The sequence below is a fragment of the Ctenopharyngodon idella genome, chromosome 6 (assembly GCF_019924925.1).
Source record: "Ctenopharyngodon idella isolate HZGC_01 chromosome 6, HZGC01, whole genome shotgun sequence".
NCBI classification, from domain to species: domain Eukaryota; kingdom Metazoa; phylum Chordata; class Actinopteri; order Cypriniformes; family Xenocyprididae; genus Ctenopharyngodon; species Ctenopharyngodon idella.
In genome coordinates this window covers 8524137-8538962 of record NC_067225.1, presented here as the reverse complement: position 1 = coordinate 8538962, position 14826 = coordinate 8524137, and the positions used below count along the sequence as shown (strand labels likewise).

The 14826-nt window shown below is 37.0% G+C and overlaps 1 protein-coding gene across 12 annotated transcripts in view; it reads right to left on the bottom strand.

Moving 5' to 3' along the window:
* The window catches only part of kcnh7 (potassium channel, voltage gated eag related subfamily H, member 7), a 55079-nt gene that overhangs the window by 806 nt on the left and 39447 nt on the right, over positions 1-14826 (bottom strand). For 9 of the 12 annotated variants that reach the window (XM_051897869.1, XM_051897871.1, XM_051897872.1 and 6 more), the window contains 7 exons: positions 12877-13077; positions 11549-11803; positions 7307-7512; positions 5711-5816; positions 5083-5298; positions 1819-1963; positions 1495-1642 (listed from right to left, as the gene is read on the bottom strand). In XM_051897869.1, the coding sequence (XP_051753829.1) occupies positions 1495-1642; positions 1819-1963; positions 5083-5298; positions 5711-5816; positions 7307-7512; positions 11549-11803; positions 12877-13077 (1277 nt within the window). The remainder of the gene's footprint in view (positions 1-1494; positions 1643-1818; positions 1964-5082; positions 5299-5710; positions 5817-7306; positions 7513-11548; positions 11804-12876; positions 13078-14826) is intronic. The other 3 variants (XM_051897870.1, XM_051897875.1, XM_051897879.1) reach the window with 2 other exon arrangements.

Genomic DNA, 14826 nt, shown 5'->3' with positions numbered 1-14826 from the left:
CAAAATCATCTCCTTCTTGACTGGCAAAAGTCTGAGATCAAATTGCTCTGATATGGTGCACAGTGCTTATACGTGGGCGAATGCTCTCTCACTGTCAATAAAATAATATTGTGCTACTGTTTGAAACATTTATTGTGCATTTATAGTGCATACTTTCACAACGCCGTAGCATTGCTAGACAGTTGCTAGGATATTTCTGGTTGTTGCTAGTCAGCTGTAAGGTAGGGTGACCAGATGTTTCTTGATTTTTGATGTGATGTCCCCAGAAATATCCCTGTTTAACAGCACATTCAAAAACACTCAAAAATACACTGCAAAAAAGCCTGGCCAACATAGCCTACAAAAGCACAAACATTAAACAAAATTTGAAAAATGTAAAAATAAATAAATATAATTTCAAACTCGTAATTCTGACTTTATATCACGCAATTCTGTCTTTATAACTCATAATTATGACTTTATCTCGTAATTATGACTTTATATCTCACAATTCTGTCTTTATAACTCGTAATTATGACTTTATATCACACAATTCTGTCTTTATAACTCGTAATTATGACTTTATATCACACAATTCTGTCTTTATAACTCGTAATTATGACTTTATAACACACGATTCTGACTTTATCATGCAATTCTGACTTTCTAACTCGTAATTATGACTTTATAACACACGATTCTGACTTTATCACACGATTCTGTCTTTATAACTCATAATTATGACTTTATATCACGCAATTCTGACTTTATCTCGTAATTATGACTTTATCACGCGATTCTGACTTTATAACTCGTATAATTTTATAATATATATTTTTATTTCATGGAGGAAACAAGCTTCCATAGTATATTTATTTTGTCAAAATGGAAATATTAAATACAATTAGAAAATGTAAAAAATATTTGAATACACTTTTATTTGTCATATGTTCTCATATTTATTTTGTTTTATTCTGTAAAGTCATAATTTTGTTCATGTAAGAGCAGCAATTTGTAAACTGAATGTGTCTGTCTTCCGGTGTCTGCTCGCCAAGCTGCTTGACATTGCAAACTAGTATTTCTTACCATGTTATTTTCATGCACTGTAATTATAATCACATTGGTTTGTAGCGCAAATAGTTTGATCACTTACTGGACTTTGTCATTTTTCATATTTATTTACCTATAGTGTCGAATGAATTGTGCACATTCCCAGAAAACACCTTACTTCCACATTTTTCACAGTGTAAATTGTATTAAAACCAGTTAGCGTCAGTTTGACCCGCAAACATCATAATTATTAATTATATTATATGGAAGCCACAACAATTAAAAAACGAAAACATGCAAAATTGTACATTAAAAAACAAAGACATTCAAAAATCTACTATAAGGGTGTTTTCAGTGATTGCAAAGCAGTTGCTAGGGTGTTCTTATTTGTTGCTGGGGTATTTTTAGTGTATAACGTGCAGTATGCACACTAGCTTTCCATTCTGAACACAGCCGGTGTGTTACCTGTGTCTGTATGGCGGTGACGGGCTGCACGGGTTTGTGGTACTCCGGGCTGACGGCCACAGTGCTGTACGCTGGAGGTCCCAGAGCGCTCTGCCTCTGGAGCAACTGTAAAATAGCCTGGATGTCCGATGTCATCTGCGCTTCCAGCCTACACACACATACATTGACGTATAAGTACAATACCGTCCATGACCAGCAGATGGTGGTAGGCACTATTCTATCAATAGCACAAAATGTTCTGGATGTTAAAGTTGATGTTTTAACTCATATTCTCTTTATTTACTCTTTCATGTGACCTACTTTATGTCCATTTCTCTCTCTCACCTGTTCAGGTGTTCCTGTAGTAGATCCAGTCTTTGCTCCATTTCACCAAATGTGATGTCACTTTCACAGTCGTCTCCTCCTTCTCTGTCCTGAGATTTCGCTGAGTCATCTGCATTCCCACAAGGCCATTCTTCAACACGCACATCTAGAGAAACACAAGTCCCAGTGCAATTAATCACAGACACACACACAAACATACCTGGTACATACAAACTTAATGCATCATGCACATATGTAAGATTAATTGGGTTTGTATGTGTCAATTGTACTGCACTCACACACATATATACACACACACACACACATCACATACACACTGTAATAAAACATACAGCACTCCAACAAGACAAATTATACATCACATGCACACACACACACATCATTAATAATCTCCACACTGCACCAAGTGTCTCCTAATATAACAGCCGCAATCCCCAGAAGCCAAAAGAACGTGTTTGTGTGTGTTTGCCTCAACAAGATATTACACCAAGCTCAATCTAATCATGAGCTCTAGGGCCATTTTGGTAATATTTAGAGATCGGGAGAAAGAATGAGAAAAGGAAAGAGAGGGAAGCTCCCTGGCTGTATAATTATATCAGCAGTCATTAGCTGTGTCCCAATTTGGAGGCAGCATCCTTCGGAAGACTCAAACTTCAAAGGCCGCGATGGTCAGACCGAGCGTTGTTAAATGGGATGGTCTAGCTTACGGATGATTGTTCTTGTCGCCTAGCAACTGTGACAGCTGCCGTTGACGAGTGGCAGAAACGTTTGTACTGGACTGTTGAAAGTTATATTCAACGGTCTGAAAACAAAACAGGATTCACAATCTGTCTAGATATGTTCACCATGGTCCATTTCTGTACATAATAAAGAGTATAAACTATATAAAATCGCATCTTAGTAAGATATAAATCAACATTTGTATAATTAGATATTAGAGTAAAAAGACTTTTAAAAGTGTAATCTGACAATTTCTTTTTAAAAAATATCCTGTCGTCACCGGCACACAATGAATTCTGGCTAAGGTAGGCCACGAAGGATCCATCTGTTGCATCCGTTATTGCCCAGGAAACGAAGGACGCATTTCGAGGACACATTTGGGACAGCCTTCGTCGTGCCGATGTGACACAATTGTCCTTCGAAGGATGCAGCCTCTGAATTGGTACGTGGCAATTTTTCACACATTACAAAACCTCTTCGTACAGAGTCTCAGTAAAATTGCAGCACTTGTCTGAGTCTTGTTTTCTTCAAGTTATTTATGAGTTCAATTTATGTACTCAGTCTGATGGTCCAATTTTTTGGCAATGCTTTCTATGAAGCCATGAAGTATACAATGTGTTATTTATACAGGCTTCATAGAAAGGGTTGTTAATATACTATCTGCATTCATAATTCCATATAATACACCTTAAGATGTGGTTACATTAGTGCAATTTTGCAGGCAAAGAGGGTCCATTATCTACTGTCAATAGTGTAGTGATGTATGAAGCACAGCTCACACAGAAATCACTTTTAAACGAAGCAGCTTCTGTCAGTCAATGTGGTGAATGCGTTACTAACGTGAATCAGTAGCAAAATTTTCAGCCCTTGTGCAAATTTTCAGATCATGTGGGACTCCTGTTGAAATGACTAGATTTCACCTGTGAAAAGTTACCTTTTTAAAAAAGTAATGTTATTATAAACCTGTTACAAACTTTCTCTAGATCAGGGATTTTCAAACTAGGGCCCATGGCATGCTAGAAAATGTGAGAAAAAAGAAAAATATTTTTAAAACTGTATTTTTAGCAATATATAAAGACAATGTGTTAAAAGTTATCGGAATAATTACTTAAATGTTTATTAAAAATATGTTTAAACATGTTGCTTTGGAATGATATTCATGAAAAGAACTTTACAAATAAATCCACAATTAAAATAATTCATACATCTAACTAAAAAGTTAATAGTCTGTTGCTTTGCTTTTAGCACAGTTACAATACAAAAGCTAATTTAATTTAGGAAGTGTCTTTTAAGTTTCTCTTTTGACCTATGCCTGACTTCTCCTCTTTATCTGCACAAACCCCGGCCATTTCTTACAATCGACTGCTAACTCGCATTCAGATCTGCCTCCATCCAATCAACAAGTGATGGACAGAATCAAGTCCCACACTACATTTTTTTTACTTTTTAGATAATCCGTTTCACGCTAATGTATGTCACAATACAGAAAAAATTATCTGTTGCTATTTCTGTTTCATTGCGACTTTAAATTATCACAATAAAAAATAGGGCTGGACGATAACCTCGATTAAGTGAACATTTTACCTCGATTATGATTAATGAACGATTATTTTGTTTGTTTGCTGTTTTTTTTTGTTGCATAGTTCACTGACAAAGTTTGTGCTGTAAATATGCTTGACTATTAAAAGTGGGATATTTTTTCCTAATGAAAGAGTGCTCTGATATAGCAGCTCACTTTCAGCAGTTACAGATTTCTGCTCGTTGTAAATCAGACACGGATAAATTAGCACAGTACTAGTACATATTTGAACGCATTAATGAGAGCGATTGCGTGTGTGAATTAGTCATACCGTCTCTCTATTAATTGTTAAGCTGTGGGTTGTAAGTAGTTACTTCAAAAGTAGAAAAATATATGCTATAACTTTTGAGTTTCTAAGCTACTTTTAGTGATAAATCACAGGACAGCGTTGACAACGAGTTTCTGCGCTCCTCTCTGTGCGCACATGATGTGCGAGCTGTCTGTATGAGTCTCCGTGTGCCACAATGCATCAGCGTAGCAGCTCATAATGATAGGGTCAAAAATCACTTGAGTGTTCAAACTGGCAAGCCTTTAAACACATACAATTGACAAACTTTCGTGAGGACGCAAGTGAAAGTCATCTCACTTCAGGCATCGTCTGTGTGTGTTGACTTGGTGTTTGAGTTCGCATCCATGTTGCTTCCATGCCGCTGACTGGACAGGGTAGTATGTTTTTAAGGGGAAAGTATTAACAAGATTAAAAAAACAAAATAACCGACATGGGTTAACCACGGTTAGAGGTTCTGAATTTCAGTTTTTATCACTTTTTGATTAATCGTCCAGCCCTAATAAAGCATAAACAAATAAAAAAAGACATGATCACTATTGTAGCTGTTCACAATGAACAGATGAATTTCAATTTGTATTATAAGGCATTATAAACATCTTGATACAGTATGCTTCCAATAATTTTTTTCCCCACAGTAGGACACCCTTATGAATGAGTATGTTTATGTATGTTATACCTTTATGGAACAGACTGTTTTCAACACAATCTTTAGTGTATGTGTCAGGGATGGTGTTCAGGTTGTAAGGAAGGGATTGACCCAAACTCAAAGGCCTCGCTGTCTCTTCCTCACCCTCCTCTTCCTCCTTCTCCTCTTCCTCCTCTCCAGGCAATGTGCGAACCTCTCGATCTCTTCCCCTCTCCCGGTCTGTCCCGCTCGGTCTGCTCGGAGAACCTGAGGGAACACAAAGTCCTCACAGCTTTACACAAAAGGTTCTCACAGTCACTCTCCAAATTGCACCTTGAACAAAGAAAAAAAGAGAGTGAGGAATGTGCCAGGAAGAGAGTGAGAGATTTGGCTGAGATAAATAATCCAAACAGCAGGTTATACAGGGACGGGGGATAAAACGGCTCTTGACCGTTCAGGTAAAATCTGGCAGGGTGCAACCATACAATAACAAACATCTGTCTGTGGCCAACAATCACCATGGCAACAGCTTGAAACCCAGTGGGAGAGAAAAGAGATGGGTGGAAAGAGGAGGGGAGGCGATGGGGGGAAGGGAAACAAAGGAGGGACCGAAAAAGAAGAGAACAATGGAGGAGAGGTAGACAGAAATGTGAGCAGAACATGAGGAGAAGGTCCTGACCTGAAGAGTGGTTCCTTTTAAAGCAGGGTTTAGTCCTGACGTCAGGGTCTTCAGTGTCGGAGTCACTCACGGCCGTGTAAAGGTTCCTGTGAGGAGCCGTGGCACCCTGCCACACACAAGAAATGACATCACATTAGGAAAAGCATTAAACAGCATTTACCTTTATTTACTGCAGCAACATTAGTAGGGGAAAAACAGATTGGCTTTCTTCTGAGGAGCCCAAAAGTGGATTTTTCTGAAGAATCTTCTGCCTATTTCTCTAAATATAATGACCGTCAAACTGCCATAAAAGAGCATGAGATAAAATTGCATCATAAAAGTAATTAACAGACCAATTTGGTAACAAGTGGAGAAAAACAGGATAAGAGAAAAATATTTTGTTGTGCCTTTGGATGTCAGAAGCAGAATGCAAAAAATATAGACTTCATTTTTATGGAATACAGTCATTGAAGACACCCTTTGAAACTAAACGCAGAAGTTTATGTTGCAAGTCACAGACTGGACTGACGAAACCGGCAATAATTAGTCTACTATTAGAGCATAAATGTGATGTAAACAGACATAATATTCACATTTGCAGTTCATAGCAGTTACAGCATAAAATAATATTTAACCCTATAACATTAACACAGATAACCTTTAAACATAGCCTATAACATTTTTTTATCTCACAATTCTGAAAACTTTTTCACAAATCTTTTTTTCTTGCATTTGTGTGTTTATATCTCCTAAGTCAGATGTGAGATATAATCATTATTCTGTCTTTTTTCCTCAGAATTGAACTCGCAATTCTGAGGAAAAAAGACAGAATAATGATTATATCTCACAATTCTGTTCATCCTTCTAAGAATTGTGAGATATAAACTTGGATTTGCAAGAAAAAAATCAGAAATGTGAGATATAAACTTGAAATTAATTTTTCTTTTATTCTTTTATTCTGTGGCTTTCTGCCACAGGTAGGCTCCGCCCACAAAAACATCATCACTGTTTGCAAATACAACTTGTGCCAAGTCATTATTCACTGAAAATCAACACAATAGCTCAAGGAGAGGGATGATTATCAGAATAACAACATAAATCTTGTCCATTCGTCAAAAAACTACCTAGCTAATTGTATGGATTCAGAAGACTTAGAATATACTGTAGCACAGCAGTTCTCATTATCCACAACAATATTCAAAAGCTCCATGATTTTTCTACTTCATTATTTACTTGATAAGGATCTTTACAAAAATATTTTACTCACAATTTCAAGACCCATAGACTTAAAAGATTTTATTAATTTACATGACTTTTCCAGGTCTAGAAATAACACTTTTAAAATTAGTCTTCCTCCTATATCCAGGTTTTTAAAAACCCTGTGCTTTTCACTGTATGCCCAAAACTACAGTAAATTACCCATCTAGGATTAATAAAGTTATTTAAGTACTGTATTTATGTGCTCATAGTTTTTGAAGATGTTTATATTTAATTTCCATAAAGGGTTGGGGTTTGACTGCGGAGGGAGCCTTATAGTGAATGTTAGTGTATTTTGCATAGTACATTCATCTTTTTATTTTAAAACTGTAAGTACTTAGTAATAGCTTGCTGCTCTACCTTGGTGTTCTCATCGCGCAGGTTGAACGTGAGCTCCAGATTGGACAGGAAGTAGTCAGAGAATTCAGGATACATGTCCAGGACCTCCAGAAGATCCTCTCTGTGGATGGTGTGCAGGTCGCAGTAGCTCAGCGCTCGAACATCTGCGTTGGCTTTCCCTGGCTTGGCGTACAGATGAATCATCTCTCCAAAAATATCATTCTTACCTGAGAGGTGGGTGTACAATGATCAGAGGAGAAGAGAGGGAAGAGAAGATAAAGCAATGAACAATGAAGGAAATGGACAAAGAGTGAGAAGGGAGGAAGCAAGTTTCCATATTAGAGCATGTGTGACTGTATGTAGGCAGAATTTCACAGGCAAAAAGGTTCATTGTCTATTGTAGTAGCGATGTATGAAGCACAGCTCACAGAAGTCATTTTAAAACCATGTAGCTCTATGTCGATTAATGCGATGAATCCGTGTAACCAAACTGAACCCACTGCAGAATCTGCATGAGGAAATGCGATTCTGAGTTTAGATCTCTCAAAGAAAAACATCTCTCAATTCAGCCTTTTTTCTGTTTGCAGCATAATTTTGACTTTTTTTTCCTCACATTTCCAAGATACAGATACTTTCATCCATGAAATTGAGATATAAAAAAATGAGATATAAAAAAAGATGCAAACACACTATTCTAAGAACAAATACATCTAAATTGCAAGATGTAAACTCAAAATTATGAAAAAAGTCTGAATTGCAAAGCATGGGGCCCTATCATACACCTGGCGCAATGTGACGCCAGGTGCGACGCAAGTGTTTTTTGCTAGTTTCAGCCAGACACAGTTATCATTTTCATGTCCTGTGCCACATTGTTTAAATAGCAAATGCACTCGCACCCATCTGTTCACCCATGGGTGTGCTGGTCTGAAAACAAGGTGTGGTCAGGTGCATTGTTGGCGTGTTGCTATTTTGAGACAAATGAAAACGACTGCACCATTGACCAAAAAAAAACCAGTCTTAAATCAATGGCGCAGTATTTTTGTTTGTTACACACACAGGGATGCGCAACAGCACATGCCAAATATTAAAAATAAAACGATTACAATGTAAAACATTATTATTGAGTACATAAAGATAAAAATGCCTACATGTCATAATGGATAGTCATTGTATGTATCAGAATTACTTATTCATGCAGTAATGACAATGAAATTGTCTAATTATTTGACCAATCATGGCAATACACACATGTATTTAAACTGACTCGTCAGGTTGAGGATGTCTGTATTCCACCATGGTGCAAGCGCAACTGACTTTTAAAGGGAATGGGAGATGACACTCTGATTGGTTTATTGCACGTTACGCCCAAAACACACACATAACTCATTAAGAGACTTGGTACAACCCTTTTGGACCATGCACCTGGCGCACCGACCATTTTTTCCGTTATTAAACTAGCAAAAGTGGATTTGGACATGGCCTAAGTGCACCTGCGCTTCAGACCATGTGCTTAGATCGTTAAAATAGGGCCTATGAACTCACTATTCTGAGAAAAAAAAAATCTGAATTGCGAGATGTTTACTTAAATATTGTATAATATTAAATGCAGAAATAAATTTAGAATTGTGAGAGAAAAAAATCCGCAATTACCTTTTTTATTACGTGCCAAAAACAGGCTTCCATTGATTGCAAACTCACAATTTGGGTAGAATGTAACTTGGCAAACACTGATGTGAGCACATATTTCTGAAAGCCCCTGCAAGCTTCTTGAGGACACGTGCCAACAGAAAAGTCGAGGCCTGACAGCACATTTCTGCAGCGATACATATCAAAGGTCAGACCTGACAAACAAACGACAGCCACCTGGGCAGTGGCCACCTGCCACCGTATCTAAATCCGGCTCAGGGTCGTGGCTAAAACAATTGGTGCTGTATATTGCACATTAAGTATTTGAGGTGAGGCTATAAGCAATATGATATTAGAGTAACGGAGCCCGAACCAGAATTAGTGTACAGTGATTAAGTGCCCATCTGCAACACTTTCGTAAGACAACAGATTCCTGCTGAGGTAGTGAATCCTCAACTGAGACCTAAGAATACATACAAACCAGGAGGTAGCTACTCTCAGCAATTTCGTGCAGTGTACACCAAGTTTCTGCTGAGTTGCATGAGTATGTTAGTGTGTGTCTCTTTTTCTTCCCCTGGCCTTATTCTGTTAAAGCCAGCTTGCGTAGGAAGAGAGATGGACCATTTAAATTCGGCTTACCCTGCTCCACCTGCCCACTGCACCAATGTGGCTGGAGCATGTGTGCACGAGTGTATAAATGTGCCTGTAAATAATGAAACTAGCACTGTCACTCGGGGCTCTCCGTCACACTAAGTGACACTTCGTAAATCTAATGAACAAGGGAAACATGCACCACACTGCTGCCACTCTCATTCCCGCATCTTATTTAATTACAACCTTTCCCTCCCTCATTCTCTCATTTTCCCTCAGCTTTCCTCTATTTCAGTCTCTCTCTAGCTATAAAAACATGATGAGCTCATCACAGGAGAGATATCCTTGAATGAAGGACAGCACTTCTTTCATTAAGTCTATTATTACATTGTGAGCCTCTGAGCTGTTTATATTAAATTTAGATGAGTGTGCAAGCACCATACTGTAAGACAACCCAATTTCCACAGCATTCCAGTAATCTGCTATTTGGACAATGATACTGTGTATATATATACACAGGGGTGCACATACGTTTTTCAGTCTGGTTCTCTTGAGAGCACCTGGAGATTCGGGTTGGTGCTCACACTGCACATAGTGTGACCCATTAAATATAACTATAAAAAATAAAATAATTAATAAGAGCATTATTGCACTTTATTTAGTTTTTTTTTTTTATTAAATAAAATAATAAACAAAATAATAAATAATAATAATACTATTATTATAATAATATTATAACACTATTATATTTTAAAATAAAAAATGAGTTTTAAATAAAAATACAATTATTTTATAGTACACTTAAAAATACAATGCTAATATTTACATTTTATTATTATTTATTTTTTTATATGAATTTTCAACATTTTCAAACCTAAAATCAGCAAACTTTTATTTTGGTGGGTTGCCAAGACGTAAGTATATGCACTGCCAGGTTTTAGCGTGTCAGTGAATGTCACAGCTTTGCATTTTGCAGATTTTTTTTATGCATTCAGTTCAAATGGAAATCTTATACAGTATTACAGTTAGTCGATCTAAAACAGAGATTGTGCATCAACGGCTGTCTGAACTTATTTACCCAGTGCATTTTTTATTTTGGTCATGCATGCACACCACTTATGTGCACCCCTGGATATACAGTATATATACAGTCAAACCAAAAATTATTCAGACATTTTTGATATTTTTGATATATTTTTACTAGTGGCTGCAGGACACTATAGTTCATTTACGTAAGTGAGGATAGCAAAATAAAGTAAACTGTGACAAATTATACCCAAACATTCTTCATACAGTGGACTACCAGTAAAAATGATAAAAATCTGGAACCAAAAATTATTCAGACACTTTGACCTGACCATGTTTTACTTAAGTGTTTTCTGACATAATTAAGATAATTTTTTTCTGACACAGTTTAACTCTGAGATCTTGTCATATTGTCATATAGTGAATAAACTGTATTAATGAATGAAATGTTCAAGGTGTCTGAATAAATTTTGCTTTGACTGTGTGTATATATATATATATAGAGAGAGAGAGAGAGAGAGAGAGAGAGATAATGTCCAAATAGCAGATTATTTTCATTACTTCCTGTTTAGTAGGCCAGCCTTGTAAATGTTCAGCTGAAAATAATGTAGGGCGGGACATATTTGAATCTTTTTTGGATTTAACTGGAGGGTGATATATGGTAGACTATGATATACAATTTTTTTCTTCTTGTGTAGCCTTGGTTCCATGAGCAAAAAAAGTAATTTCAGAGAGGTTTTGATGAAAGATTGTGCAATTATTTTTAGAACAATATGCACCAATGCCATTTATTGTGTGGTGGAAAAGCATAATGGTTAAAAAGATGTGGCCTGGCAACCAAATGACTTTCACTGTGATTAGACTCTATATTTTAAATGGAGTTTGTTCCACAACTTTCACAAACCTGGTTTAAATATAGATTCTAATCACAGTGAGATGTCATCACCATGAAGTTTTGATGGTTTTACTAGCAGGTTTACAAGCTTACAGTGAAGGTTTGTTTAATTGTTCATCGCTCACCCAGGATAGCCACCACTATGTCGTCTCTCAGAATCTCGATGGATCCCCTGGCGAGAAAGTAGAGGGCTGTGAGAACGTCCCCACAATGCACCAGCGTGTCACCTGGTGGGGCATGGGTGGTCTTAAAGCGCATCGCCAGTGCTCGCAGACATCCTTTGGTTGCTCCACGGAATGCCTTGCAACTCTGGAGCAAACTTGTATTCAGATGAAGACAGATATCAGCCTGCAGGCACTCTGGAAAGCCCTTCAGTACCTGCAGAGAGGGGAAGAGAGAGAAAAGGACAGAAGGAGTATTCCCCATGGAGAAGAGGAGAAGGAGGGCAGAATGATCGCAGGTTTTTAAGAGCTTTGTGTTAGAGCTCAGATTATACAATGCTAATATAGCCCTGTCTCCCTCAACTGCAAATACATAAAAGATGAAGCAAAGTATGAATAGATCTGGGAGCCTTTGTTTCTGCTGCATTGCATTGTGTTTGCCTTTGATTTGCTTTTGCTTCATATAAAATGATATATGGCACATTAAGCAGAGGAAAATGCAACTACCACTTATGTTCTGATTCATCTAAAAGAAAAATGTCTAAATAACACTATGTTTCTTGTTTAAAATTGGATTTGTGATGTCAGCCAGTGAACAACAAAGACTGTCATGGAAAGTATAAATCTGCAGTAACTATTTATCTGACTGACTGAATAAATTGACTGACTAAATAATCTGATGCCTAATAAAACAGGAAATGTCAATATGACCTAGGTCCATCAAAGTGAAACTGATTTAATAGAAGGAAAATAACTGAAATGGAAATGTCTGTGTGCAGGATGAGTCACAATACCCATGGCCATTAGCTTTGTAAATAGAGTTTTTGATTTAACATCAGTCTTTAAATGGACCAAGATTTAATTACTTTTCTTGGCTATAACATTTAGACTACGCTTACCTCATAAAACTGTATGTATATGACCGAAACTGCTCAGGGTTATGCACAGTTTAAAATCAACTGCATGCTTCAATAAAATATACAGACATTATAGAAAACATTTCAGATAAAATGAATGCAGCTTTTTTGATAAAAAGCAAACATTACTCTATACCTCCTGCTCACCAGGGTGTTGAAGTCAGTCCGTTTGAGTGCGTATAAGAAAGAGACAATGCATATCAGATCACTGCGTAGACACATGAACACATTTGACATTAATACTGTGTGATTGAGATTTTTTGATGTTAGAAACACTAGATAGCTAACACACTGACACATATACACTGATTGTTTAATGCATGTCTTCATTCAATGACAGAAATTCATATTTAGTGAAAAAAAGCCTGACTCGTACCATGTTCATGTCGATGCCATTGGTGTAAGTCCACGCGTGTTGGAAGTACTCCTCCAGTCTTTGTCTCAGCGGGTTAGGGATCTGATGGAAGCGAATGAATTCTTTGACCCGAAGCATCTGCAGATGGTACCGAGCTGTTCCAGAGTACAGTCGCTGAATTATAGCAGACACATTCCCAAAGATACTAGCATACATCAGAGCTAAAATACAAAGTGAGAAGGCAAAGGTCAGGATTCAAGTCATTTATAAAGTCAAGTTTAAAGTTTTTGAAAGTATCTTATGCTCACCAAGGCTGCATTTATTTTATCAAAAATATATACTTTAAAATGTAATTTTTTCCTATGATGGCGAAGCTGAATTTTCAGTAGCCATTACTCTAGTCTTCAGTGTCACATGATCCTTCAGAAATCATTCTAATATGTAAAGTTAAGTAAACAAGTTTTTTCTTATTTTCAATGTTGAAAACAGTTGTTCTACCTAATATTTTTGTGTAAACCATGATACATTTTTTTAAAGGGGAGGTCTAATGCTATTTCATGCATTCTGACTTATTTACAATGTTAAAGAGTTGGATTCTCTAGCTAAACATGTCCAAAGTTTAAAAAAGTGAGTTGGACGTATGACGGAGTATTTCTGTGCCAAATACTTCAGAGTTCATACAAGTTTCGGAAAGTTTTTTTCCAGTATGGCCCTGTATTATGTAATAAAGGGCAGAATTCCTTGTATGGGCACTTCTTCTGGAAGAGCACACGCACACATCAACACGCTTAGTTCAGGTTACAGAAGCCGTCGGCAGCGCTGTACAGGAATTGCTCGAGAAAGATTTTTCACTTTGTTTTTAGAACACGAAATCAACAATGTCACCAAAGAAGTGTGTTTTTGCTTGTGAGAGAAAGACAACCTTGCTTCCCAAAGAACCCAGCGTTAAGCGGAGCTGAGAGATTTGTGCTCACACATTACATTGATGCACTCGCGACATTTGTCATTAAAATAACCATAGAAACCGCCTTAAATTAACTATCAAAATAAGGATAAAGTCGTGTCTGAAAGTCACATTTTCATTGGTTAAAATGACTGGAGAATATCTCGTGTTTTTCCGTGGTTGCTCGAGCCCTCAGGATCGGCGCTTATGGTTTTATAAACAAGGCACAGTTCGACGCTGGATTTGCAGATTGTTTGAAGCTGAAAGATGGAGCGGTCCCAGCGATAAAAGATCCCGGTCATGAGTCGGAACCGCAGGTGGTCAGTAAAACTGCATCAAATGTCTGTTTTGTTGGCAATTGCCGCGTAAGTGCATATAATGTAAACAACACGAATGTATAATGAATCAAAAGTTATCCAGGCATAATGCGATGGGTGTGTTGTGTGTGTTCAAATTTGTTTGTTTACCTGACCATCGATAGCTTCGTTACGCAAAAGCTGCATGTGCTCGTGACTCTTTAGCTTTGCCCACAGCACGCCTCCAGGAGCTCGGCTGTTTTCGGAAAGACGCGGTACAGCGTATCTGTCTTTTGTAAATCTGATAAAACTAAAGACTCTTCAGAGATATGAAGGATGCTATACTACTCTATAGATACTCAAGATTAACATGAGATTGGCCGAAACTGTGTGTGTTATGTACCCTTTAAGTATCCTTTGATGAATAGAAATTTCAAATGAACAACATTTTTTGGAAATAGAAGTCTTTTATAACATTATATAATGTCTTTATTGTCACTTTTTCTCAATTTAAAAGATATTTGCTGAATAAAAGTATTAAATTCTTTGAAAAGAAAAAAAAAAGGTTTTTGACCCCAAATTTTTGAACAGTAGTTTATAACATTCCAAACAACCAATTAGATTTGAAGGACAGTTTAAGTTTACAGTTTATGTCAAGTTTAGGCTTACAACTAGAGTTAGGTGCTTCAGTGTTATTCACCTATCATTTCCCTCTGATTTTAGGGATAAGT